We start from the raw sequence: 27,371 nt of genomic DNA on the forward strand, positions 1-27,371 counted from the left end.
AAGGTATCTCTGTAGAATCAACACCGACTGGGGGGTCAAAGTCCACATTTCCCCGCACTTTTATCTGATTGCATCCACCGTGAAATCGAAAACGCTTGAAAACGATGAGTGGTCAAAAATCTTACAGCGTTATGGACCTTTGAACCCACTTTTGATATTCAATATTTCAATGGCAACACCAGAATATATTTTTTGTTGACAAGGTGTGTTATTCTTCTGAATAAGAGTATTGAAAATTTGGCGATGCCGAACATCAATGTCAGGTTTTTGAATTTTTTCATATTTTTTATGTCTGGCCCAGTGGACTTTGTACTTATTTGTTTATCTATCAGACAGACGTACGGCAGACGGTATGAATTAGTAATCTCGTATCAGCGAGGAGCTCGGCATATACGAGAAGCTCAACCAGAAGTTCCATCACATGCCAGGCCTCAAAAAATGGTCATTAGCGATTAATTTTTCGGCTAGTCAAGCATCCTAGATCTGGACACGACAGGGCAAAATAGAGTTGGGGGTGGCCCAAACAAATGGTCAGAAATCAGAAGCCACTAACAAAAGAGGTATAACTCTTATATGCATGACAATGGAATCGGCAGGCGATTTTACTCAGTCCCATCGACATGGCCATATGTTTTTCGAAGGAGGCAGCTTAATAAAGCATATAATATGAGAATTAATCAAAGACCACGCATTGGCTTTTCGCCTGCGTGGGAGAACTGGACCCGTGACACGAATCCCCGGAGATGAACCATACAGAACTCCTCGCTGGGAACCCATGAGCCCATGACTTTCGGGAAAAATTGCCCGCCAAACGCACGGCCCACACAGAAACATTTACCATTTCACGATTACATCTCCATGGGCCGGCAATAAATCAAATTGGCAAACGAAAGGAAAAACAGAGAAAAGTTTTGCACACTGTGAATGGCTTTTATGGCATTTGTTTGGGGCCTGTAATTCGCTTGACATCTCAATGCTGCTGCTGCTGCCGTTGCTTAATGCTTAATGCCCAAACTTATAACGGGCGAAAATTTTAATGAATGACGTCGTCATCATCAGCAGCTGAAGCCGAGAGTGGCAAGGCCGTTGGCCCACCACCACCAGCACCACCACCCCCCTTTCAAGGACATGTTTGGGCGAGCAGCAGCGGGCAAACAAACAATTTCAATGAACTTTGATAAATCGCTGCGAGGCGAAGGACGAGTCCGCATGTTCCGTATACATATAATGTACGGCCGGGCATTCTGCTCGACTGGGCTTCCTATTTCCGGTTCCCATTTCGGTTGCTATATTTGGTAGTGCCGTTGATTATGTAAATTGTTCGGCCCATTTGTAGCAGCTTCCTCTGGCGTTGGTTTTATGTTTATTTTTATTCATCGATTGCATCTATTAAAAGAATATTCCGCGCAATCCCAGTTGGCTTATGGCTTTAAACCATAACGAACCCTTGAAAACATCCAGATCCCCACAAAGTATGCCATCGAATTACCCCGACAATCGCTTCCTCAAATATTAGTCGAATAAAACCAACTCTCATCCGGAGAGTCATTTTAGTTAATTATTCCTCGGCTTATCAAGTGGGGATCACACATGTCGTATACGCAATTAGCAAGCTGAGAACGAAATCGCTGTCTTTAAACGAACAGCAATTCCCCAAACTCGCTGCCTCATTATCCCACTTCGCCGCACGTTGCCTGTTGTTATTGCCGCGTTGTCTTGTTTAATGCATTTTTGCCTTCATGCGACGAAGAGGAAGTAAATATTGCGCATACGCCACGTTGTGAGCACGCAATGCTGCATAGCATGTTTGCCACGTTCGGAGGCAGAGAGAAATGGCTGAAAATAAAGAGCGATGGGTACGGTGGTGGCTAAATTTGACTAAAAGAATAAACAACAAATAAGTAAATAATCATAATAAAAAATAATAATAATTAGTATTGCTAATAATTACTTTTTTAAATTGGTTTTAGATTTTAGAACCCAGAAGGAAAAAGTGGCTCTTTCTTGATTTCAGCACGTTGAGTTTCCACCGTACTTGGCCAAGCTAAAGAACCGCATTTACTGTCCACTTAAAGGAGAGAACTCCCATGTGGCCAGCCCATTCCCATTTCCGCCCCCCTTTTCGGGATTCGCAAAACTATGCAAAAGGCTGAGTAGCCACTGTAGCCTCCTGCCGCCTCCTTATCGGGCCATAAAAAGCTGTATAGAATGTTGCAATCAGTTAATTTAAGTGCAGGCCAGGCCAGCACGAACAAAGAGAATGGGAAGCAGCAACAAAAGGAAAAATGGAAATTTCAATGCGAAAATATATACACAAACGGGTGTATTTGTGTGCGTGTGGCGGTGGGTGTGTATGTCTAAACAAACACGCACAGTGGGTCAAGTTTCGTTTCGAGTAGATTCATCCCCAAAATGAATTCGCATTGGACTGAGCCTCAGAAAAAGTTAGGGGAAAAATGGGAAGGCCGCATGGATGGCGAGGGGGTGGGGAATTTTCCTCGACCCGAGGCACACACACACACAAGCGCACAGCAAAGCACAAGTGGCTACTAATGCAAATAATTTACAAGTAGCAAATGTGGGCGGTAAACGCCAGCAGCAGATTCAGCAGCAGCCAACGTCAGCAGAGACACAGAAAGGACAAAACAAAAATGGGAAAGCGAAAAAATAAAGGAAAACACACACAAAATAAACGACAGTCGACGAGGCAAAATGTCGTCAACAAAAAGAAATATAACCAGAGAAGGCTAGCTTGGAAAACCAAGGCTTAGAATACCCTGTAAAGTCTATTCTTGGTATCATATATCCTTGATATGATAATTGTTTTTATGCAAATTAACTGTCTTTATATTGAAATTAAAGAACTGGAAGAAATAAATAAGAATCCAACAATATCTTTTCTAATTATACATTCAATTATTGGCAATTTAAAACAGTTTATTAAAACATTTTGTGTTGAGTATAGAACATGCGTATTTGATGGCGTTAAAAGATGATGTCCTTTGCAAGGGTATAACGCAGTAGTAACAAAAGGCAGGGAACTGGGGAGGGGGAAGGAAACCAGGGGCAGGGCGAAAGGGAAGGGAAAGGAAAAGAGGGCAATGCTGGGGGCACCGAGGCTCAAGCCAGAAGAGAGGGCTGAACGGAAGAGAAGGGCGAGTAAAAAGGACATTATGCGTCTTTTCACATTTGAGAAAAGGACAAATTTGTAAGGACAAGTGTAAGTGAAGGAAATCGAAACAAACACACAGGCACACACGCACACTCGCAGATACCAATACACGTGCACACGCACACACACACACATACATACAGAGCGACGACGAATGCCGCAAATGTTTGTGTCCCCGCCCCCTCCGCCCTTTTTTGAGGCTGTTGAGAGAAAATCAATGCCAGACCATGAATCAAGATCAGGTTTTCAGAACGAATTAGGAGGTATTTTCGGTTTTGCATTGAGCGATTGATCTGAAGAAGTTTCACAGGACAGCAAGTTTGAATGGGAAAACGAAGGTGCAAGCTGATATTCCTGGCAACTCATTACAGGAACATTCGATTAAGGATGTGTTGTTGGTTGTGATATGATGAACTCGGCTTGCAAAAGATTTCATTAGAATTATAGTTGAGGGAGCTTCTGGGAAATCCTGCTGGTTGTTTTACTTTTAACTTTATTCAATCCATGCCCTTGGACCTTAATTTGACTTTCTTAATAAAGTTCTGCTTAACTTGTAAAATTTGTAGAAATGACAACAACACAAAATGTAAGCGTTATTTGAAACTAGTGGATTTAAATTTTAAAGTTAAACTATTTATAGCTTTGCTTTCGGGTTAATCTTTCCATTGCTTCCAGAAGGAATCAATTTCAGTGGAAGAGCTATTTCTGCATCCTGTAAAATGTTAAAAACAATACGAAAATGAACTAAAATAGGGGCACAGAAAAAGCTTCTATATCACAGAAATATTCTTTAAAGAAAACCTACTAGCTTCAGCTTCAGTAATCATCCTGTTGCTTTTAGTTAGTTATACCATCGTTTCGGTGAAATTTTATTATTAAGTACCAATAAATCTGGTGACAGTTTTTCAATGTGTTAGTGCTAGCTACAATCTGCAAGTTCGCAAAATCCTGAAAGTGCAGGAAATTCTTCGATGACTGAAACAAGAAAAAGAAAACTAGAGACCGGAAAAGTAGAAAGTGCTTTAGTTTTTGGCTTACTGACTTTTCACAACTTTCGCGGTAAATGGGTCTCAGGCAACCGTGTGAGGAGAGCGGGCGGTGCATGGGGCAGGGTAAATTCCGGTCGGCGGAGGAGGGTGGATGAGGGGTCGGTTCGCCCAGGAATGAGGTGGCACAGACACTGGCGTTGGCGCGTGGAGGTAATTGAAGTGACGTTTATGAATGTCATCCGTCAAGCACTCAAGGACATTTACATACAAACACGCACACATGGACAGCGTGGCACAAACGCGCACACACACACACACCCGAACAAACTCACGCACACATGCAGGGACGCGTGGAGCGCTCGGTGGCCCCACAGATGCGAGCTTACACAGATTTTTTTGTGTCTTACACCCAGTAGTCTTTCTCAACGTAGAGGAGTATTAAATTGATGTTGATTTTGTCAGCACCAAGCACTAGTTGGTAAATAGTAAGGATTTTTAGTTGGATTTTGTACAGATCTAATAGTTTGAAAGGATCACCTGAAATTAAGAAAATCTGTGGAAAGTAAGTACATCTTTTTCAATAAACTAACATCTGAATCGAAAGTTTAGTTAGTAATGCGTTTAATTTCACCATAGATAAGAATGCAAGCAGAGGGTATCCTTTAGTCGCAATTCCATTTGTATTTACTTTTTCGCGTTTGTGTAGACAAACTCACACACTGCGAGAAATAGAAGGAGATGTGGGCAAGGGACGCTCACCGAACCAATACAAACATGAGTTGTCGTCCTGCACGGAAGATGTGAGTGCAGGACCGCCATGAAATTCGTGGTGCAAGTGTGTGTGTGCGTGTGAGTCTATGTCCCTGCTGCTGTGTGTGTTTCTCTGCGGGTTTGTGGGAGTGAGACAATTTAAAAATAAATACAAGAAACTAGCACAGAACGTGATGGCGGTGGATGGGTGGTTGTGGGTGGCCAGTGGGTGGTGCAGCGCCACCAGCGAGGGCAGAATGATAGATTGAGAGGAGGCCCGCAGCTGAAGTCCGCACTTACAGCTCTGCGGACTGTGCCATCCTAGCGAAAGGACTCTGAGATATGGTCCACGGCCCGACGGGCCATGTGCGAATCCAGCCGAACCGCTTGCTTATATAAATTGACAAAGGTTTACCCGGATCCATATATCATTGTCTTGTTTGTGACGCAGATGAGCTCAGATTTGTTTATGCACATGTCCTTTTTATCGCTGGAAAAGTATCTATGCCATCTAGTCTCAAACCGATGTCTTTCCATCTCGTACCCTTTATCCTTATGCCGCGTGAATAGTTCGCTTTCGCAAATTGACAGGGCTTTCCAAAAACCATATATCATTTGGCTTTCGTTAGATAAATTTGGCGAACATGTTTTTCGCGTCCTTATCCAAACAAAAGTTCTTATTCATACAGTTTATGCTTTTATCAATTATGTTGATTGTGTATACGTTTTGGTATTGTATAAAAAATATTTGTAAAACAAGCATTCCTACTATTTGATCCTTTAAATCCTTTTTGTCCTTCTGATTTGAAACAATTTCCGTCCGACTATTTCTGCAACATGCCTTTCCTTGAAAACTGTGGCATTTATGCTTCAGAAATTCTGTGACAATCCTGTAACTTTTCACCGCAGCTTACTTTTTAAATGAGCCCTGAATGTTTCATTTGCATTCAGATGCCCTTTTCAACATTGATCGTACGATTCTTCCGGAACTCATTGCCTTACCCATGGGGAGGCAATTTGGTCTTCTTTTAGAAATGCATCTACATATATGCGAGGATATGCCTATGTCGGTGCTATAAAGTAATATATGAGTATATACATGTATCGTGGCAACCCACTTGGCTTGTCTACTAATTAAAATGCATGCAATAACCTGAAGTCTTTGTTGCCACATTCTAGATGCTGTTGTTGCTTTTGTTGCCACCGAGGCTGTTGCTGATGTTGCTTTTTTTACCCATGTTGGCAGTAATGTTGTTGTTCTTGTTGTTGCCCGTGTGCGTAGAAGGACGCAGCAGCAACGTTAACAATTTGCACAAAGTGCTTAGACATGTGAGGATGAAAACTTTTCTTAAGGCTAACTTACGTGGCAGTGGCAGATGGGGTAAGGAAGTGAAGAGAAATCCCCACCTGCAGGGGAAAAGTATTGGGGCAGCTTAAAGGGGAGCTTCCGCCGTTTCTCGACATGCATGTAATCCCACCTATTGATAGACTTGTTCTTGCCGAAAGCAAGTTACATTTTTAATTGTCTATCAAAGGGGGCTATTTATAAAACAAAAGATTCCGAAATGTCCTTGCTGCTGACTAATCTCAAGGGAGGACATGGCTGGCGAACTGAGAGAGACATTGGCAGGGGTCAAAGGGCAGGTGAAGGAGAATAGGGGACCTTCCCCATACAACGGTGTGTATGCATTTTTAATGAAATTTGCCGACGATTTGCGCTCGAAAGCAATTTTGAAGCCCAAAAACGGAGGCAGCAACAGTTGCAACTGCAGCACACACGCAAACACACTCCACTGTTGTTGCTGCTCCTGCTGCAGGATCACGTGTGCGGCTTACGAAAAATTAATGCAAATTTGCATAATAAACAAACACAATAAGCGGCGAGGATGGCAGGACCAGTGGCAGAATTGATTAAGTTGTTGGTGTGCAACTTGTGTGTTGATTTTGCTGGCACAATTTCAGCCACATCATATTCACCATCTCCTTCGGAGAATCAAATTGTACACTATGCTATACAGTTTATTGTTTTACATGCTGTTTATCAAATTGTGCATCTTCTTAAAGCCACTCTTTCAGCATTGATCTTCTACATTTGTTTGCCCCCCATATGCATGCAAATAAACAACACATATCTCACACACACTCGCACACCCACTCGGATTAACACCGACATTGACGTCACCTTTGCTTGCTCGTGGGCTTGGTTAAATTGCCGGCACAGAATTGTAATCAGCTTCGAGCCCAATAAACTGCATGAGTGTAAATTTCCTGTATGTAATCGCCCCCAAATCAAAATAGAGTACTCGATGGCCTTCGAGCACTTAGATGGCACAATCGGGTATTTGGGCGCTGGGCTGGGGATTTGTGTATCAATAGCAAACGGCTGGCAAAGGTCTAAATTGGGCACGGTCAGAGTTCAACACGGCAAAAATTCCAATTCCTATTAGAACACGAAGACAAGGTTTTATAGTTTTTTGCAAACATGTTCCTTTTTAATTTGTTGGCTTAAAAAAGGTAACAATTCTTGGTAAACGTTTAAGCCTTTAAACATTTCTTCGAATAAGCGTTAGAATCAATAGCTTCATTATAGAATATATGGTTTAATTATTGATTTACAAGACTATATATACCAGCCAAAATAAATACAAATAAATTACTTCTTATACTCTAAGACTTAATATATTTTAATATTTACAAATCACCAAACCTCAACTATAATGGCCAGCAATTATATAAATATAAATAATAATTAGAAGCAAATTTAAAATATAATTTTAAAGACTGATTTATTAAAATAAGAATATCCATGGCCTCCCAAAAAATATCTGCTAAATTTGAATTTGAAATCGCCCGCCGAGAATCGGTCAATGCAACCCTGCAGTGCGGGCTCTCTCGCTGTGCAGTGAACAAAATTTGTGTATCTAATCGGCGAGTAAAGAGTATAACAAGATTGGCTCAAATCCGGTTCCATTCTCCATTATTGTACAGCTGTATTTTCATTAACATTTAGTTATGCTGAAGGAACTTAAAATTTATTTTTCAAAGTTTCAAACCGCGGAGGGGAAATGGCGCCACGACCTTAAACGCAGAGAATCCAAAATAAACGAGAGGATCCGTGCCGAACTGGTTCGTGGCAATGCTGGGGGCGAACCAGTTCCGCTGCTCAAATGAGCGCTGCGACCAGGGCTGCATTGCCACCCTCGAGCTGCACAAAGAAAAATAATTTACTCGCCAGCAGCTCATTGGCGTTTTTTCATTTTTTAAAGTGTACTTAAGAGTTGTTAATATTTTTCGCAGTGCTCGGCCCGACCACAACAAACAATAATAGCCGAATAATAGTGTGAGTGAAAATGCGGCGAGCTGCATTCGGCGCAAAACCAAGTGTTCCGCAGCACCCAAAGCCCAAATCGAACAACTCGAAATCGGAATCAGGCGAAGCCATCATTAGCGAGACATTTGTATTTGTCTGACCCCTCAGCGGTGTCTGAGAATCTCAGAGAGTCGTCGTGGAGCGGAGTGGAGAGGAGAGAGCAGGAACAAAAAAAGGGCCCACAATCCAAGTCCAAGGAATCACCACTCGACCGAACCGATATGGGTAGGTGTATACGGTCTTTACGGTGTATATGGTGTACATGGTGTGTGCTGTATGTAGGTGGTGCATGTAGATATGTAGTCGTGAATCGCCCGATATCGGGGGGCTAAGGTGGAGCCCCGTTTTGGGGTACAGCCGATGCAGGCCAACTAGGAGCATTTGTGCGTGATGCGCGCACTTCAAGTCGCTGTCCTGCCTACCTGCCCCGCCTCCCCTTCACTTGCCTGCCGACTCGGCGAACGCAACGCCACCAGGGCTGCAGCACAGCGTCGCTAATCGGCTGCCGTCGTCGGTGCTATTGTTGTTGTTGGAGATGTCGGTGGTGGTGGTTGCAAGAACGAATTGAGTATCGAACAAAGGGCTCGTTGCCGATAGTTGAATTGAAAGGAGACATATGAATACATTCATTTTATGGCACTAAAATATGTTATGACCATTGGAAACCCGCTTTTAATATTTTCAGAACCAAATAGAAATTAATATAAATAGAAAACATAATTAACATAATAAAAAATATCCTACATTAATTTATTAACTTTAAATGGCAAATGTAATGTCAATTTATCAGAAAGAAAAGTGGTGAAGCAACCAAAAGAATAATAATAAAATTTGAGAGTTTGCTTAAAACGAAAAATAGAAAAAACGGGAGCCACTAGATCTAATTTGATTTACATAGTTATTATATTGTGCAAAATGCTTCTTCTTTACTAAACCCTCTCATAAATATAAATACAATAATATTGCGACAAGTGCATTTAAAACAGAACTGAAATACCCAGCCCTGGTACGCGCATACAAACCCAAACCAACCGAAAATCAAATTTGCATTTGTTTACGTTCGCCTCACCATGCTCTAATCTTAATTTCCCGCTAGCAGAAACCGAGTCGATGGCTCCAAGCAGCAGTGCGGCGGCTGCAGCCAACAAGCTCATGGTGGAGATCACAACCGACGGAATACCTAAGCTGCACTGCCCGGTGTGCAACAAGGCGCTGGTCTCCCTAGCCGGATATGTGAAGCACGTAAAGAAGCACCAGCCGCCGGGCGGCTTCGAGTGCCGCCACTGCGATGCACGGTTTTGCCACGAGGAGGAGCTCACCCAGCATGCAAAGGATGAGCACGGAATCACTGGCCCGGTAGCTGGACAGGAGCGAAAGCCCTTCGTTTGCGAAAAGTGCGGCGCGGAGTACAAGTACCAGGAGGCATACCGTCGCCACTGCAGGACCAAGTGTGGCGAGGAAAAGCTACCGAGGGTGAGTAGAACCGAAATAGTGGCACCGTTTGTAAATATAATAATAATAAATAATATTACTTTCCCTTCACTAGGAGGAGTCCCGACCAATGGAGTGCAAGTGCTGCTACACCCGCTTCTCTAGCGCCTCCAACCTATCCAAGCATCGACGCAGTCGTCCCGACACCTGTGGCCAGCCGGAGTACGGTTCGCCCAGTTCATCCGATGGGATGAAGAAACATAAGGCCTTCCGCAAGAAGGACAGAAACAGGGACTCTGATGATGAAGATACCACCAGCGAAGAATCGGAAGATAGCGATGATGACATTCCTCTGGCCAGTCGTCTGAAGACGAAGCTTAAGCAGGAGAGCCAGAACTCGGACTCGGGCGACGAGTGTCCCGACTTCGAACCCAATAACAGTGAGGACGATGCGGATGCATCGGGATTCCAGCTTCCTCCGCCGGCAATGGTCAAGGTGGAGGCCTTCGACGAAGAAGATTTCGAGTACCAGGACGCCAGCATGTATGTGAAGACCGAAAGCACCGATATCTTTAGCAACGAAAAGGATAAGCTGCTGGATGTGCTGCTCAATGAGGGTGATGGCTTAAAGCCCTTTGAGAGCTTAAAGGTGGAACAGGGCGCTGGTATACTAGACGAGATCGCGGCCGTGCCGCTAGTGGAGGTTGCGGAAGAAGATGTCTTAGAACTGAGGGGTCATCAAATGGAAAAACCTCCCGGACCAAGAAAGCGTGGCAGACCGCCGAAGGAAAAGATACCTGTGGTCAAGAGAAAGTATCGCAAACGAAACGCACCTAGATCGCCCTCGCCTGACGATTCATCGAGTACACCAAAACGCGTAGCTAAGATCAGCAAAAAGGAGCTAAAGGAGCGCCTTAAGATGATCAACAAGATGGAGAAATCCTGGAAGTGTCCTCACTGCGTAAAAATCTACCACATCCGCAAGCCCTACGAAAAGCATTTGCGCGACGACCACAAGTTAAACGAGGCGGAAATGAAAGAGATCTTTAAGGACGTGGACGTCCATGCTAAGCTGGACGAGGAAGTCTTTAAGTGTCCCATATGCAGCAAGATCTATTTGGTGGAGAAGCGCTTGGTCACCCACATGAAGGTGCATGGCGAAGATGGCAAGCTAACCTTCAAGTGCCCTTGCTACTGCAACCTGTTCTTCGCCACCAAGGAACAGGCCACTGAGCATGCTAGGGCCCAGCACAAGGAACTGCTCTACTGCGAAAAATGCGACAAGTACATGACCGGCCACGACAGCCTCAAGAACCACGAACGCAATTTCCACTCGAAGAAGGAGCCTCGCAGCCAGCAGCGCAACCTCATCTGCGACAAGTGCGGCAAGAAGTTCACCGGACGCACATCGCTCTCTGACCACGTTCGTTCTGACTGTGGCCGCCTACCGCTCTACGGCTGCAGTGTTTGCGGCAAGCATTTGTCCACCGCTGGGTAATAACTATTTGGGTTTGAATGTCTATTCTAAGAATGTTAATAACGTATCTTCCTTTCCGCAGTATTCTCAAGACGCACATGCTCCTTCACAAAGCAGACACTCCGTACCAGTGCGATAAGTGCGGCAAGACATTCAAGGTGAAGGCGCAATACAAGTCGCACTTGAAGACGCGGCACACGGACTACAAGCCGTACAAGTGCCACCTGTGTCCCAAGGAGTATCCGTACAGGGAGAGTCTGCTCACCCACATGACCGTGCACACGGGCATCAAGCGTTTCCTGTGCAACAACTGCGGCAAGCGCTTCACTTGCATCTCCAACTTGCAGGCACATCGCAAGGTGCATGCCGATACCTGTGGTCAGTTGCCTTTGAATGCCAAGGCCACCCAGTACATGGGCGTGCAGCGCGGAAAACTCTTGATGGGCGCCAAGCCGGAGGCGGGCATGGAGTACGAGGAGACCAAGACCTTGATCGCCCAGGATGTAATCGACAGGGACATGCCCATGGCCCAGGAGCTCAACTTCCCATCCGACGGCTCGGCGCCATTGGCCACTGTGCCCCTGAACTACGCCTCCACACACCTGGTGCCACACATCGTACTGCAGACCATGCAAGCCGAGGCCCGGCGATTGGAGTAACTTCGGAACACATTCATTTAGCGATCCCACTCAATAAAGATGCTTTTGTAAACGGATGCGTATTCTACTGTACAACAAATGGGATGACAACTACATAATAATATCTACTTAATGACTGGATTAATTAAATAACATTGAAAGTAAATAAGCTACATAAAATTGATGTAGATGAAGGTTTAACGCCATACGGACCTGTCAAAAAACATTTCAGAAAAATAAATTTCCTTATAAAAACTCGTTTTGAAATTTATTTGTGGGAGAGAAAATTAATTTTATGGGACTTGTTGAAAAAATCTTTATATTTATTTACTTTTTACTTGTTTATGTATTTTTACATTGACTAACAGTCTTACAAACTATATTTCTTAATGCCTCGACTCGCTAGTTCAGTCTGAAATAGGGCTGCTGGTATCGGCCTATGGGCATTCGATCCTTGGTCCTCAGTCGTCGCACTGCCTCTCGTATGAATTTGGGCTGCAGGGCACCGGACTCTCCTTGGGCCTCCATCACGTCGAGGGCTTCCTCCACTACCTCGCCGACGAAGACTTTCGCAATGCCTGACATGGCTATCACAACATTCTGGGACACGGAACAGCCGGTGATAGTTTGCATTAGACGCTTGACTGCGGCCTTCGGAAAGGCTGAGCGACGATACATTTCGTAGCGATCCAGCTGTTCCTCCGTAAAGTTGGAAACAAGAACCCTGGAGGGAAATAAAATTGTTTTTAGAGGATTGTCCCCTCGAATCCTTTTAAGCTAACTTACTGCATTCGTTCGCGCTCCTCCTCCTCCAGTTCCTTCTTAGTCTTGAGCTTTTTGTGCGCCGGCTCGCCAGAGTCACCATCTCCGTCCGTGTTCTTGTTGTCGTTGTCCCCATCCGCATCTTTGCCATCACGATCCGCATCGTTTCCCGGATCCGAGGTTTCGCTGTCTTTACGCTCGCCGGAGGCCGACTGGAAGAACTTCAGATCGACATCGTCGCCGTCGCTCAAGGAGTTGCTCTTCTGCTGTGTGGGAAAGAGGATTTCGTCCATTTAAATGGAATTAGGAAAGCACTAGCGAATAATAAACAAAATCAACCAGGGATGGAGTTGCACCATATTCGCGTTTTGCAACACTTAAAAGATACGCGCTACAAACTAGGTGAATATAATTCATAGTATCGGATAAAAATATTGAAGGTATATCAGATTCTGAGGTGCCTTTGGCATTTTAATAAATAATAAATATATAAATATACAATATTCAATAAACTTTTATTTTTCTAGTGATTTTTTCCAAATTACTGCTCAAAGTCAAGACAAGCAAAACAAAATTATGTAAATTTCAAATTGAACATTCACTGGTTCCGATAGTCCACAGCTCGTTTTACAGCACTGGCCTCTGACACCTCGTGTTTTTGTTCTTTTCTCCGCATCGCCATCGCCAGGCAAGAGTGCGCGCTACATTTTCGTTTATTTCATCGTTCAGCCAGCAACCAAGGCACTGCGAAATGTCTGCAACCGAGACTCTGAATGTGGAGGCGGCAACGCCCGAGATCGGAGAGGAGGTCAAGAAACAAAAGAAGCCCAAGCCGAACAACAAGAAGCTTCGCCAAGGTGAGTGACCTCATGCGAGAAGTGCACTGTGCTAATTGCATTTGCACGACCCTCTTTCCCTCAACCACCCACCACCCACTGACCTACCCACTCGCCCACAGAAGCGGCAGCCAAAATAGCCTCCGGAGAAGGCGGCGACGAGGAGCTGACCACAAACGGAGATGCCAAACCGGCAACACCGGCCGCTCAGCCGGCAAAGAAGAAGGGGAACAAGGGCAAGAAAAGCGGTCAGACCGATCCGCCCACCATACCCATTGCCAAGCTTTATCCGGACGGCAACTTCCCCGAGGGCGAGATCGTGGAGCACCCCACGCCCAAGGATATGCCCGACGATCGTACGGCCAAGGACCGCTTCACATCGGAGGAGAAGCGTGCTCTGGACCGTATCAACACGGACATTTACCAGGAATTGCGCCAGGCGGCTGAGGCCCATCGTCAGACGCGCCAGTATATGCAGCGCTACATTAAGCCGGGCATGACCATGATCCAAATCTGCGAGGAGCTGGAGAACACTGCTCGCCGCCTGATTGGCGAGAATGGTCTGGAGGCTGGATTGGCCTTCCCGACTGGTTGCTCTCTTAACCATTGCGCCGCCCACTACACGCCCAATGCCGGAGACCCCACTGTGCTGCAGTACGACGATGTGTGCAAGATTGATTTTGGCACCCACATCAAGGGGCGGATCATTGATTGCGCCTTTACGCTGACCTTCAACAACAAGTACGACAAGTTGCTGCAGGCCGTCAAGGAGGCCACCAACACGGGCATCAGAGAGGCGGGCATTGATGTGCGTCTATGCGACATCGGCGCCGCTATCCAGGAAGTCATGGAGTCGTACGAGATCGAACTGGACGGCAAAACATATCCCATCAAGGCCATTCGCAACTTAAATGGACACTCCATCAGCCCGTACCGTAAGCAAAAATCTATATATTATATATTATAAATATTTCAAATATTATGCTTTTAGTAGTTTCGCTATTATTTTCTGTTTAAATTTATTGTGATTGTGCAAACACTTAATGAAGTCTAAAATTCAATTCTCAGGCATTCATGCTGGAAAAACGGTGCCAATTGTGAAAGGCGGCGAGTCCACTCGCATGGAGGAGGATGAATTCTACGCCATTGAGACGTTCGGCTCGACGGGTCGCGGTCTGGTCCATGACGACATGGACTGCTCGCATTACATGAAAAACTTTGATCTGCCGTTCGTGCCGCTGCGCCTGCAGTCATCCAAGCAGCTGCTTGGCACCATCAACAAAAACTTCGGCACCCTGGCCTTCTGCAAGCGTTGGCTGGACCGCGCCGGTGCCACGAAGTACCAGATGGCTCTCAAGGATCTGTGCGACAAGGGCATTGTGGAGGCCTATCCGCCGTTGTGCGACATTAAGGGCTGCTACACGGCTCAGTACGAACACACCATTATGCTGCGACCCACCTGCAAAGAAGTCGTTTCCCGTGGCGACGACTACTAGTGGGATGAGGAACTGGACAGTGACCGATTTTCGGCGATGTATTGCTTGCATTATATACGGTTTTTGATATAAGTTCATTCTATTGTTGATTTTTTGTGAGCATTCGCGAACCGAATTATATATACAGTGTATTATGCTCAGAATATAAGCGGAGTGAGATTATTTTCGTAGTTATTCTTGTCTGGGCAGATTCCTACGGATCTTGGGCATAAGCTCACGCCAGTAAAGCGAATAGTTGTGATTGATAGGCTCCTTATCTAAGAATGACCTGTATATGTAGACAAATCCTTTGCCCGTAAGATAGTACATGATCTCTATGTAACTGACTATGCTGAAACCGTACATGAGCGAGAGAATACCTCCAAAGCGATCTAAAGGGTTAGTTAATATTTTTTTTAACAATTTCTCTTAGTTATTTGCTGTACTCACTTAGCAGAACAACCCAACTGCTAACCATTTGGGATTTTGTTGCTTGGGCAAAGCGCAGTTTAAAGAAAAGCTTTATAATGGCCAATGGTCGCTCGTTGGTCAATCCCTTTCTAAAATATTCAATATTCATTATTTACCAAAGTAATTGTGGTACATCACTTACAGTAAACCGGTAAAGTAACCCGTACTATTATAAGTCCGTCTCAAAGGAGCCACGTTGGTGGTGATACTCATGCTAACTCCGTTGCAGGTGGGCAAGCATTGCTCGCATTGCCTCTGAGCAATGTTCTCCTCCTTGTTCTGCAGATAGGCGAAGTCACTGTAGCCATACCAGATGCTCTTCCATCTCATTAGGCATGGAAGATCGGGTAGCATACAGTAGTGGAGATCCATGGAACTGCCGACCATGGGCGGAGATACACAGCCGCAATGATCGATCATGCTCTTCATGCGGCATACCAAAAGGCACTCGTCCAGGGAGTAGTATGATCTGTAGGAACGAGGTTCACCAGGGATTTCGTGGATTACATAGAATACCTACTGGTTCAGCAACCGCATGCCTTCTTCGGGATAGTAACATCGTCGTATATGTGGCGGGACTCCGCGAACTTCTTCGCCTGAACTAAAAAACATCGGCTGGATGGGAATCTCCACTATGCTGTAGTGATCCACCAGCACCTCTCCCAAAGTCGTTGACTGAATGGTGGCATAGTCCTCTTGGGGAAAAATTGTGAGCTAAAGATAAAAGCAATAAAAGGATAACACACTTAAAATTGTAACCCTCTCCGCTCACTTGAAAAGCGCTATTGGAGTGAAAGGTGTTTGTGATATCTTCCTTTAGAGTATCCTGCAGCACAAATTGGACGCTGTTCAAAATGGAATTCGATTCAAAGACAACCCTTGGAACAGCTCTCATTTCTGAGTCATCCTCAGCTCGCTTGGTCCTTTAAAATTTGAATATTAGATAGCAAAAGAACGTAGGATGCACTTACAGAAATCGGGAATAGCTGGGCCGTCGATAGTTAAATATGCAGCACACATTCGACGATGTTGGTCTTTTGAGGAACAGTTGACTGGTGTTGACAGGCTCCCCGAAGACAATGCCCCTGATCACCAGATCCCCGCAACCGGGCGACATGTCCCTCAGTATATCGCGCACCGAGTAACCAGCGCCGTTGTGGTAAGCGACGAGCAGACGATGCAGTCGATCCAGCTCCGTGGCATTCCAACGTTCATGATCGGACTCGAGGGGGTTCAGGTAGAACTGAGCCAGCACCAGCAGGCGATCGGCCATATCGTCCAGATCTAGGGCCACCGCCTGCAGCGAGGAGTTGCCCTGGTGATGGAATCTATTGGAGGCATGGAGTGTTACAATCAGAAATTAGTATGCCTCACTGCACTCGGGTGGGGTATAAAAGGCCCGGGGCAAGACTAACCCTGGACTAGTGCCAATATGAAGCTACTGCTGGTGCTACTGTCGGTTAATATTCTTACTTTTTGCTTGGCTGAACGCCGGAGGTTCGACAACTACAAGGTTTATAGAGTGAGTCCAGTGAAGGAGAAGCAACTGGAGGGACTGCGATCTTTGGAGGCGAATAGCGAGGATGCTCTGGTTCTAAACAATCTGCATCTTGGGCCCACGGATTTTCTGGTGGCGCCCGGCTTCAATGGAGCCTTTCTGAAACTCGTCAAAGATTTGGATCTCTCTCCTGAACTCATCGACGCGAATGCCCAAACGAGTCTATCGTTGGACATAGAGCCCATTGCGGATGCCAATCGGCGAAGTGATGACTACTCTTGGAGTGAATACCACGAACTTAACGACACGCATCGCTGGATGCAGAATCTGGTGGGGAAGTATCCGGATGTCGTCAGTGTATTTGTGGCTGGTCAGAGTTACGAGGGTCGTGAGCTGCTGGGCCTAAGGATTAATCATAACGATGGGAGAGCTGAAAAGCAATCCATATTCCTGGAGGCCGGAATGCATGCTAGGGAATGGATTGGTCCTGCCACGGCCACCTACTTTGCCAACGAGCTACTCTCCTCTCAGCAGCAGGAGATCATGAGTTTAGCCCGATCCTATGTTTGGTACATACTGCCCCATGCCAATCCAGATGGTTATGTCTACACCCACAAAACGGTAAGCTGGTGGTACTGCAACAGATATCCAATAAGGTATTAACCATTATCACTTTAGAATCGCATGTGGCGCAAGACAAGGAGTCCGCAGGACAAGAACTGCGTAGGAACGGATCCCAATCGTAACTGGGGCTTCCACTGGCGCGAGGTGGGAGCCAGTTCTGATCCCTGCTCGGAGTCATATGCTGGACCCAAGGCGTTCTCCGAACCCGAGGCTGAGACTCTTTCTCAGTTTTTGAAGTCGGTGCCGGAACCCATGTTCATGTACCTCTCGCTGCACTCCTTCTCCCAGTTGTTGCTATATCCCTATGGACACACCTCCGCACTGCCGGAAAATCATCGGCAGTTGGAGCAGATCTTCAATGTAGCCGTGGGTGCAATGAAGCGTCGTTATGGAACTCGGTATACTGGAGGAAATGTCTACGATGCCATTTATCCGGCAGCTGGTTCCAGTATGGATTGGGCTTATGGGGTGCTAAACGTAAAGTACTCCTTTACTTACGAGCTACGACCCTCTGGGTACAGTTTCTGGACAGGATTTAGACTTCCAGCCGCCCAAATCATACCAACGGGTCAGGAGACCACGGATTCGTTGGTGGAATTGATTAAGGCTGCTGCTCAAATTGAGGGTTACAAAATTGAGTAGTTGATAAGATATGCAAAAAAATATCTGTTACTTGTGAAAAAACAAAACGTAAGCATGTTTTGATTAAAAAGATAACAAGCTGATAAGATGTAAGGTCCAAATTGGCATAAAAAGTTTTCGGTAGAAAAAAAAATTGATTTGATTAAAAATTATCAATTTTGTAGCTTGAAGTGTTAGTTTGCTGAACATACTGACTTTTCAAAGATAGAATATAAACAAAAGCTAAAGCTTATAAATTTGCGCCTATTAATCATGAATATAGGTAATACTAAAAATTTAATTTATAAATAGTAAATATTAAAACAAGGTTTTTTTGAAACTCTTTTAACTGGTTGGGATAATTAAATTTAACCACTATCACACACACTTTACATTTCACTGCCAGACTTCGGGATTATTTTCTGACGAAATGTGAGTTCCTGAAGAGCTCAAGATGTCATGAACCGAGAGCAGGTCGGGAATTATAGTGATTTAAAAGGTGCAGCCGTTAAGACGGCGATAACGTTGTACACCGATTACTCCAATATTTACTGCCCAAGAAGTTGTCAAAGGCAGTCGCGGGCTGTATATTAGATTCGGATAGTAAATTGTGGAAGCTCTTATCGGAGGCCTATATAAAGAAGTGGCTAGCCGAGTGTTGGCTCAAACCAACGACAACCATGTCGCTGACCAAGTGCCTTCTATTCGCCCTCCTGGCCATCGTGGCCAGCGCATCCGTGAGCGCGGAACGTGTTCGCTATGACCACTACCGCATGTACAAGGTCAACTCGGAGAATGCCAAGCAACTGGAGGTGTTGAAGGACCTCGAGGGATCCAGCGACTCAATAATGTTCTTGGATGGAGTCCATCTGGTCGGTGCCGATATCCAGATCGTCGTTGCTCCCCACAAGGTTCCCGACTTCCTGGAGATCCTGGGCAAGTCGGAAATCAAGTATGAGCTGCAGTCGCGCGATGTGCAGAAGTCTCTGGACGAGATCGACGAGAAGGTCGCTATCAAGGGACGTGCCACCACCGCCTACAACTGGGCTCAATACTACGAACTGGACGACACCTATGCCTGGCTCCAGGACCTGGCCCGGAGTGGTCCCGGAGTGGTCACCCTCATTGAGGGCGGCAAGACCTACCAGGGACGCTCCATCCTCGGTGTTAAGATCACCAAGGGAGGTGAGACCATAAACGGCAAGGCCAAGCCCGGCATCTTCCTGGAGGCCGGTATCCATGCCCGCGAGTGGATTGCTCCTGCTGCCGCCACCTATATCATCAACCAGCTGCTGACCTCCGAGGTGGAGTCCATCAAGGAACTGGCCGAGAACTACACCTGGTACGTCCTGCCCCACGCCAATCCCGATGGCTATGTCTACACCCACACCACGGATCGCATGTGGCGCAAGACCCGTACTCCCTACGGCAGATGCTTCGGCGCCGATCCCAACAGGAACTGGGGCTTCCACTGGAACGAGGTGGGTGCCAGCAGCAGTGCCTGCTCCGATACCTATGCCGGACCTTCCGCTTTCTCCGAGATCGAGACACTGTCACTGTCCAAGTTCATTGAAGGACTGAAGGGCAAGGTCCAGCTGTACCTCTCGCTGCATGCCTACTCCCAGTACTTGCTGTATCCCTATGGACACACCGCCGATCTGCCCGACAATGTGGCCGACTATGAGAAGGTCTTCAATGCCTCCATTGCCGCCGTAAACAAGCGCTACGGTACCAAGTACACTGGAGGCAACATTTACGATGCCATCTACCCAGCGGCTGGTGCCAGTGTGGACTGGGCCTACGGAACCCAGGATGTGCGCATGGCCTTCTGCTATGAACTGCGTCCCTCGTCGACCTCCTACTTCACCGGATTCAAGCTTCCCGCCCAGCAGATCGTTCCCGCCAGCGAGGAGCTGCTTGACTCCATCGTGGCCATGGCCACCGAGGTCAAGAGCCTGGGCTACTTCGACTAAGCGACACTAATAAAGTACTCACAGCTTTTCGGCATAACTACGAAGCAGGCGTCCATTGATTTTGTTTGAGGTGCATACCCCAACCGCCGGAAAGGGGCTATTGGCTACATGCACCAGGTCGGGGGCCATGTGGATCTCGGTGGGCTGCACCAGGTACTCCAGGATGAGGTCAGCGATCACGATGTGGGTGTAAATCATGATGCCGGTGAGCAGAGCCAGCCAGATAGCTCTGCAAGTGGGAGATAGGTAGCTGAATGGTAATGGTATGAGGCCAACTTTTTTAAGCAGGTATCTTTATGTTAGGTTCTTCTTAAATATGAAGATACATTCCATGAAGAGATATCCATGACATCACAAATAATATACACATTATTGCTTAGTTTATTAAGTTTGTTTAGTTAATCTCAGTCTACATATACAACTTCTTAAACTCTTCACTGGTGCTCTAGGCCTAGAGTATAAGCCCTTTTAACTCACTTGGCATATCGAAAGGGTGTCTGATAGAGAAACGGATGCAGGCCATTGATGTAACTCTGACGCAGAAACTCTCGGAACAGGCGCCGATAGTGGGACTCCTCCACCCGAGCCATTGTGTTTGAAGAGTGCTCGAGTTCAGGCGATTTATATAGTGCTATCTACTTCTGTAGTGCTACTGTGAGCTACTGCTCATCAATCAGAGCTCTAATGAAAGTGTGTCAAGTGGAGTGCAATGATGGGGGTGTGTGCTGAGATGGCTGGGTACTGCCACTCTACTCCCGGTTGATGTAGTTGAAAACTGGCCGGAAGGTAAGGAAGTAAATGAACTCGAATGCCGTCACTATGCTGAATCCCATAATTAGTCCCAGCAAGCCGCCAAATGAAGCTGTCAAAGAAAGTATGCTAATCAATATTCTAATAATTATTTAAATATATAAGCAATTATATACCCAAGGCGGACAGCCAGTTCTGAAATATGTCCGTTCGATATCTGGTGCTCATTAGATCGCTGAAAAACACATGCAGCAGTATCCTATCTGTGGCATTGCTGCTCGGAAAATCGCGATTCATTAAAAAAATAGATAAGTAGATAATATATGGGTTATAATACTTGAACGTTGGTCGGTTGGCAAAGTAGCTCATGTCCAGTCGGCCAGTGGTACTCTCAGAAACATAATGATTCGACTGGCAGTCCGGCAGACATCCACAGGGAAAACTATCCGTCTCCCGGACAATTGAGAGCGAGAAATTCAAATTGGCCAGGGCATGGGAAAAGAGTCCTGGCAATACAATATATATTATTAACTAGCAAATCAATCAAAATTTCTACCCACTTTTGCTGTGAATTATGCAATTGGTTTGCAGCACACCACAAACTTTGTAGCTGCCATTGTTGTAGACGTACGGTGGTAGACAACCACAAAGGTCCACCGTCATCCGGACACGGCACTCGAACATGCAGTTGATAAAGGAGTAGCGCCTAAGGCCATGCATGGCCATTTCGCTTCCAAAGAGGCAATTCCTCAATGACAGATCCATGCGGCGAATATCGTTGGTGGCGTAGGTGGACTCCGGATTTATTCTCACAAAACTCTCCCTCGTCGTGGTGACCACTTTGGTCTCCGAGTTCTCATCCGGAAAGTTATAGGCGTCGTGGAGGAGCAATCGAAAGCCAAAGCCACTAAAGAAGGTGCCATAGTAGTCCGATATCATGGGGTTAAGCAGAACCGAGAGACCCGTGGGATAGCCGCATCCCGTAACGCGATATGGTCGCTTTGGAACCTGGTACGCAATTTTCCTGCACAGTGAAAGGTGTTAATTATAGTCATTAAAATGGTTCAATTATTTAAACTTACTCTGGAAAATTGTTGCTGATACCGCCAAAATAATTGAAAGTACAGCACTGCCCCTCCATGGTATCTATGCGTTGGAAGAGACTATCGCACCGCGTATTGATGCCCTTCCAAATGCAGTTGGAGATCATTTCGATGCAGTCCGGCGACAATTGCTGGGTGAGTCTGTTCAGTGTAAGGTTGTTAAGGTTCAAAATACGATCGTATATGTGCAGCGAATCATTGCTAATCATGGTATCCACGGGCAAAAGTGTCAGATTGAAGAGGTTATGCAGCTCGGATCTATTGATTCCAACTGGAACTTGCCTGCAAAGGATTTGGAGCAGTTTCACATAAGCTTAAGCATTTGATTCCTATGAGTAAACTCACATTTGGTCCAACAAGCTAAGGGCTTTGATCTTCGATATCTTATTGAAGTTGCATATGGTGACAGCCGGAAAGGGAATATTCCATGTGGGAAAGTGCGAGCTTTCGATAACGGTGACCGTTGGAGTTTCCTGGCTCCAGTACCAGGACACCACGACCAGCACAATGGAGGTGATGATAGCCAGGATCACCACCACTAGCCAAAACCAACGCTCATTGCGACTGATGTCCTGCCGGGTGATGTAACTGAATCCGTGGAGGGACGTGGTCTGGCTGTAGTTGCGCATGTTCTCGGTGAACCATTCTCCGATCTGGCGAAAACGATGTTGGGGCTGGATGGGATTGTGTGAATGGTTGTGGGTAGGATGACTGCGCCTGTGACTGGCGGTGGTGGCCATTTGTTGGGCCTGAACATGGCGCAAGTCGAAGATGCGCCGCTTCTTGAAAGCCATCTCTACAGGCTGACCACCTTAGTTCAACTGTGACTTGGGCGATGTTAAGGTAATTAGGACAGCTCCTAATTAGCCGGCCCTAATGACCTCGCCTCCGTGATTCCCACCCTCTGATTCCTTCGACGTCGCCAAAGTATCTGTTGTCTGGTCAGCCAGTTGCATGTGGGTCGCACACAAGAAAAGAAAATAAGCTCGAAGACCGAAACGAAACTGCAGCCCATAAATAGTCCGGTTATGCCGCCAAAGGTTCCTGCCCACAAAATGGGTTCCTTTATGAGTGCCACTTTCAGGAGCAACCATGTAGGTCATTAGTTAGTACACTTGCCTATGAATGTCAGCCAGTTTTCGTACACGTCCAGGAGCAGCTCCTCCGCAATCGCTGAGTCGTAGTAGACACGGACACGGACCTCATTTGTGGACTCTTCATTGCTAAGGTATTAATTAGAAAGACTAGTTTTTAAAATCAATATGAATTAATGCAAAAAGTTATTTGAAAAGTTATCTAATGAATAACAGAAGAGGAAAGTAAAGGTACAATAAAATTATCTTCAATTTTATGTCAAATAATTCTTAAGCTCAAAATCGTAATAATAACACCATATGGACTATTTCCTATTATACTGTGTGGACGCCGAAAAATGAATATATGCACTCAATAATTTCACAAAGCCTTTATTCAACTTGTCTCTTTAAGCACACGCCACCGAATGCCGCGTCTCGCCTATTCCTCTTTTCTTATGCTCTCTGAAGTCTGTATGCGTTTGTGAGTGAGCTAGGTATACATTCTTATCTCTTAATGCTAGCTTATAAGTAAGAGCGAGATAACAATAATATTCTTATTCCTAACGGGAATATGATCTGCCACTATGGGCTTCATACCTAAGACTATGCTACTACATGGTACAGTGGGCCTTATGAGTGTTCATCCTACCACAACTGCTTAATCATTTTTATGGTGCACATTCAAATAAACAAATAAGTATTACCTTGTGTTAACAATACCATTATTAATCATTCCCTTTATAAATCGTATATCACTTTGAAATTCATAGCGATAGAATTCACATGGCGGAAGGCAATCGCAATTCCTTTGTTCTCCACTGATGATCTCATCATGATCTGTAAACATCATGATATCGTTATAGTTCCGTAAATATACAGTTCTTACCAAAATCTATTACACACTGCATTTGCTTTAGATCGCAAATTGGCCAACTTTTTTCAATAGCTGATTTTGGCGGTGCACAGCCACATGACTTTAAGATACTTTTGCTGCGACATTCAGCCAGGCAGTTAATTTGGTTATATACATCAGATAATATTAGACGACGTTCTGTTGGAAAATAGCATCCTCTTTTCTGCAGAGATAAACCCTTCAGATTTTTCGTGAATCGATTGATATATGGTCTAAGCATTATGTGAGCATCTGATTCGCCTGGCACAAATATCCTTGGTGTTGCTCCATTGGGTATTTCATGGGATTCGTGTATAAGAACCTCAAAGCCAGCTGATTTCAAAGTTTGAAGGAGCTCATCATTGGATCTTAAAACAAAACTAACACCCAAATGGGAGCTGAAGAGCTGCTGATTGTAATTAAAGCTGCAACACAGCCTTTGGTCAAGAGTCCAAATGGGCTGCAGTTTATCTAGACAGTTCACCATTCGATTGTCCCACTGACACATTTTTATTTGTGGGCAGATTGGTAAGGACAAATCCTCCAGAAGTTCTAACCAACTAGCATTTCCCTTGGTTACATTTTCTATTAATGAAGAGTTCATCCATTCCTTTGCGTTGAATCCGCAAATGGTGACTGCGGGAAAAGGCACTTCCGCCGTGGGTTTCATCATGGTGTCTATGAAGCGAATGGTAGGTGTTTCCTTTGACATGGAAAGGGACATGATCACTAGGATAAATGAAAGCAGCACCGCATTACAAATGAGAAGCCACCAGAGTATCCTTTGCCAAGTTTTTGCTCCCACAAAAATGTGAAAGCCATGTATGCTGGCCATCTCGCAGTAGATCTCAAATCCGGTCTTCCGCTTACATAGGCCATCATCATTACGGGCTCGCAGAAATCCAAGGAATTTAGGCAGTGGAAGCTCTTCAAATCGTTTCGACACACTGTTATACCACCGGAGAATCTTTAAACGTTTTAGATTCCTGTATAGATTGGTGCTTCTTCCAGTTGGCTTCTTAAAACGCTGAAGAGGCTGGCATTTGTTTGGTTGTTTGGGCCTCAGGTAGTTCTCAAAGTTAACTAGATAAAAGCGAGTTGGTGAATCCTCTTCTGGAACGGCGGACATGACTACTTGGAAAGTAATCAATGAAGAACCTATGTTGAACTAGTCCATTAAGCTGTTTTACACATTACTTATATCAAAGCTAGGCCCCATTAGCGGTCTGAGTTACATCGTCTTATCAGTCCGTATCACGCCTTTAATCTGTTCTATACCCAATCAGCCTTATCATAATCAATAGTTATTGGCGCCTTCAATTATCAAAGGTCATTGGAAGTGGGCGGATGACTTTCACCTCGATAGTCGTGTGTACTTAGACGTAATCGAGGCAATGAATCAGTATCAATTGTTCGGTTACCTTCACACCCCCAACTGAGAAAACAATTATCCACATATTTATTTGTCTATGCGCAACTGACTACTGAACTACACAGCCGATAAGCTCGGCAAATTTGAATAGGAAATTGTTTGCGGCAAATATATTATTATGTGAACTTCCTACTCGCTCCTCCCCATTATTGTTATTGTTTTTCAGTTTGCATTGGCTTGCTAATGAGCGTATTATTATTTACCCACCCACAACCACCACCCACCGCCCACAATTACGGTGTTCAAATATTCCGTTCGTGTCACCTGGTCGAATTTCAAGTGTCATTGTGGCTGCAATTTTGAAATGGAACATTTGCCTCGATTTGGTTTCCAAATATGTATCAATTTTAAGGGTTTTCCCAAATCTATAATCGTAAGTTTGTCAGCTGATTCGTAATCGCATAGTCACAGCGTTTTTTAAAGCCATTAATGTGTCAGATTGAAAGCTATCTCAAATGGTGATAAGCCCATTCAGATTTGGAGATCTTGATTTGTGAAAGAAGTAGTCGAAAGTTCAGAAAGTACGCGGTTGTTATCACAAAGATAAGAGGCGTGTGTCTCTTAGGTGGGTATATCCCAATGAAGAATGTATTAAAACAAATATTAGGAAAATACGAAGTATAAGTGATATTAATATTAGTATTCAACTTTGATGCTGAATTATTTCTATTTAATGTCTTGCCCTACTAGGATGTTTGTTTTTTTACACGAGTTCTACATAAAACACAAACACATGTGTGTCACATACTTTTGGGGATTTTAGGGATATCAAGACATGAGATTGACTTAGGATCGATTCATATTATAAATATTAAGTGGAAAACCCCTAATAAATAACACACAGAATAACCGGAATAGTAAAAATTCCCACCGAAACGCAGCAAACGCGGATGATAAATATTTTCTCTGCAATTATTTACGAGAAAATATGGACAAATATTTGAATTCAATGGAAATGTGAGTGCCATTTTTCCCAGAATTGGGATTCGCATGGTTTTAATTATCTGCGGTTGGGTTTTTGTTTTCGGCCTTTTGCCCGTTTCGAAACCAAGGTGGCCAAATCTCTCTAATGATATTCCGCCGGCATTTCGCCGCTCATTTGCATGCCACGTGCCCGGCAGGCGATGTCTCCCAATATATTACTCAATTATTGTTCCGATGTCGGGGCCTGATAAGGTAGGTTACCCGACTTCGGCGGAATCACTTGCTGGGCTTAAACGATCCGGGACAGATGCACTTGCCTCCAGTCTGAAAGTTCTGGGAGTTCTGGCCTGGGTTATATCAATTCATATAAGTATATACATATGTATATATACAAAAGGTGACTGTGGCTCATTTCGAGCAATTTGCGTCACGCAACGGTAAAGACCAGTGTGACTGCAACTGTATCTGCGGTTTGGATGCACACCTCTCTCGTATCTGAATCTGTATGAATCTGTATCTCCATTTTGACCGACTGACGTGGCCCTGAAGGAAGCAGGCGGGCTATTTTGCGAGGTGCCGCCTAAGTAAACTCAATTTGTTTGCGATAAGCCGGAGCGGAGGGGAGTGATCCCCCATCCATCCATCCACCCATCCAGCGGATCCATTCATCCGTCGGGTTCTTGTTTCCAGGCAGGCCCCCCCGGAGAGCTGTTTTCTCGTCTTGGGCCGTATTTATTATCATCTGGCGCTGATTTATGTGGTCGTTAGCTTGGGACTTTTTTCTTAGCAAAACTAGAGCGAGGCTAATCTCTTGCAATTGACGCAAATTGATTTTGCACTCGAAATCGAAATGGAAATCGAACGTTCTGCCTTGGCTTCGGATTCATGTTTATTCGCACTTTCGATGAGCTGTTCCAAAAATGGGTAAGGAACGTGCCGGGTTCTACGATGCAGAAAACGTGATCGCCTCAAAGTCGCAATTCCCGCGGAGGTCACTGGGTTTTCACAGTGAGTCTGACTAAATAGATTGCATCTAAGTTTTGGGTAGACCATTCACAAGCCATGTGTTCAAATATGATTCAATTGAAACCCATGGGTTTGTCACTG

The 27,371-nt window shown here is 45.2% G+C and overlaps 8 protein-coding genes across 9 annotated transcripts; 4 read left to right on the top strand and 4 right to left on the bottom strand.

Moving 5' to 3' along the window:
• The first annotated feature begins 8,106 nt into the window (after window positions 1-8,106).
• On the top strand, window positions 8,107-11,900 carry LOC6611848 (gastrula zinc finger protein xFG20-1). 2 transcript variants are annotated; one of them, XM_002036334.2, is made up of 4 exons: window positions 8,107-8,506; window positions 9,378-9,754; window positions 9,828-11,206; window positions 11,272-11,900. In XM_002036334.2, the coding sequence occupies exons 1-4, from the start codon at window positions 8,503-8,505 to the stop codon at window positions 11,846-11,848; spliced, it is 2,337 nt and encodes a 778-aa protein (XP_002036370.1). In that variant the 5' UTR covers window positions 8,107-8,502; the 3' UTR covers window positions 11,849-11,900. The 2 variants fall into 2 exon arrangements, with proteins under 2 accessions (XP_002036370.1, XP_032577618.1); XM_032721727.1 differs by having other exon boundaries at window positions 8,108-8,506; window positions 9,381-9,754.
• A 228-nt stretch (window positions 11,901-12,128) lies between these two features.
• Window positions 12,129-12,935, bottom strand: LOC6611849 (transcription initiation factor TFIID subunit 11). Its single transcript, XM_002036335.2, has 2 exons — window positions 12,614-12,935; window positions 12,129-12,551 (listed from the first exon to the last, which is right to left on the bottom strand). Exons 1-2 carry the CDS (start codon window positions 12,880-12,882, stop codon window positions 12,230-12,232), a joined length of 591 nt encoding a protein of 196 aa, XP_002036371.1. The 5' UTR covers window positions 12,883-12,935; the 3' UTR covers window positions 12,129-12,229.
• Window positions 12,936-13,240: 305 nt separating this feature from the next.
• On the top strand, window positions 13,241-15,083 carry LOC6611850 (methionine aminopeptidase 2). The gene is made up of 3 exons (XM_002036336.2): window positions 13,241-13,446; window positions 13,548-14,360; window positions 14,494-15,083. The coding sequence occupies exons 1-3, from the start codon at window positions 13,341-13,343 to the stop codon at window positions 14,919-14,921; spliced, it is 1,347 nt and encodes a 448-aa protein (XP_002036372.1). The 5' UTR covers window positions 13,241-13,340; the 3' UTR covers window positions 14,922-15,083.
• LOC6611851 (pickpocket protein 28) lies at window positions 15,081-20,696 on the bottom strand. The gene is given in 8 exon segments (XM_002036337.2): window positions 15,081-15,292; window positions 15,351-15,460; window positions 15,514-15,840; window positions 15,892-16,085; window positions 16,144-16,294; window positions 16,343-16,699; window positions 20,110-20,316; window positions 20,565-20,696. Coding segments are annotated over 8 exon segments (1,671 nt in total). The 5' UTR covers window positions 20,678-20,696.
• LOC6611852 (zinc carboxypeptidase) lies at window positions 16,798-18,441 on the top strand. Its single transcript, XM_002036338.2, has 2 exons — window positions 16,798-17,490; window positions 17,548-18,441. Exons 1-2 carry the CDS (start codon window positions 16,804-16,806, stop codon window positions 18,133-18,135), a joined length of 1,275 nt encoding a protein of 424 aa, XP_002036374.1. The 5' UTR covers window positions 16,798-16,803; the 3' UTR covers window positions 18,136-18,441.
• LOC6611853 (zinc carboxypeptidase A 1) lies at window positions 18,773-20,131 on the top strand. The gene has a single exon (XM_002036339.2). It carries the CDS (start codon window positions 18,795-18,797, stop codon window positions 20,085-20,087), a length of 1,293 nt encoding a protein of 430 aa, XP_002036375.2. The 5' UTR covers window positions 18,773-18,794; the 3' UTR covers window positions 20,088-20,131.
• Window positions 20,697-20,812: 116 nt separating the features above from the next.
• Window positions 20,813-22,831, bottom strand: LOC6611855 (sodium channel protein Nach). The gene is made up of 6 exons (XM_002036341.2): window positions 22,286-22,831; window positions 21,920-22,222; window positions 21,398-21,861; window positions 21,175-21,343; window positions 21,014-21,111; window positions 20,813-20,949 (listed from the first exon to the last, which is right to left on the bottom strand). The coding sequence occupies exons 1-6, from the start codon at window positions 22,732-22,734 to the stop codon at window positions 20,837-20,839; spliced, it is 1,596 nt and encodes a 531-aa protein (XP_002036377.1). The 5' UTR covers window positions 22,735-22,831; the 3' UTR covers window positions 20,813-20,836.
• On the bottom strand, window positions 22,785-25,382 carry LOC6611856 (pickpocket protein 11). Its single transcript, XM_002036342.2, has 4 exons — window positions 23,903-25,382; window positions 23,721-23,853; window positions 23,060-23,163; window positions 22,785-22,984 (listed from the first exon to the last, which is right to left on the bottom strand). Exons 1-4 carry the CDS (start codon window positions 25,035-25,037, stop codon window positions 22,800-22,802), a joined length of 1,557 nt encoding a protein of 518 aa, XP_002036378.2. The 5' UTR covers window positions 25,038-25,382; the 3' UTR covers window positions 22,785-22,799.
• Between the last annotated feature and the right edge of the window lie 1,989 nt (window positions 25,383-27,371).

This window comes from Drosophila sechellia, chromosome 2L (assembly GCF_004382195.2).
Source record: "Drosophila sechellia strain sech25 chromosome 2L, ASM438219v1, whole genome shotgun sequence".
Lineage (NCBI taxonomy): Eukaryota > Metazoa > Arthropoda > Insecta > Diptera > Drosophilidae > Drosophila > Drosophila sechellia.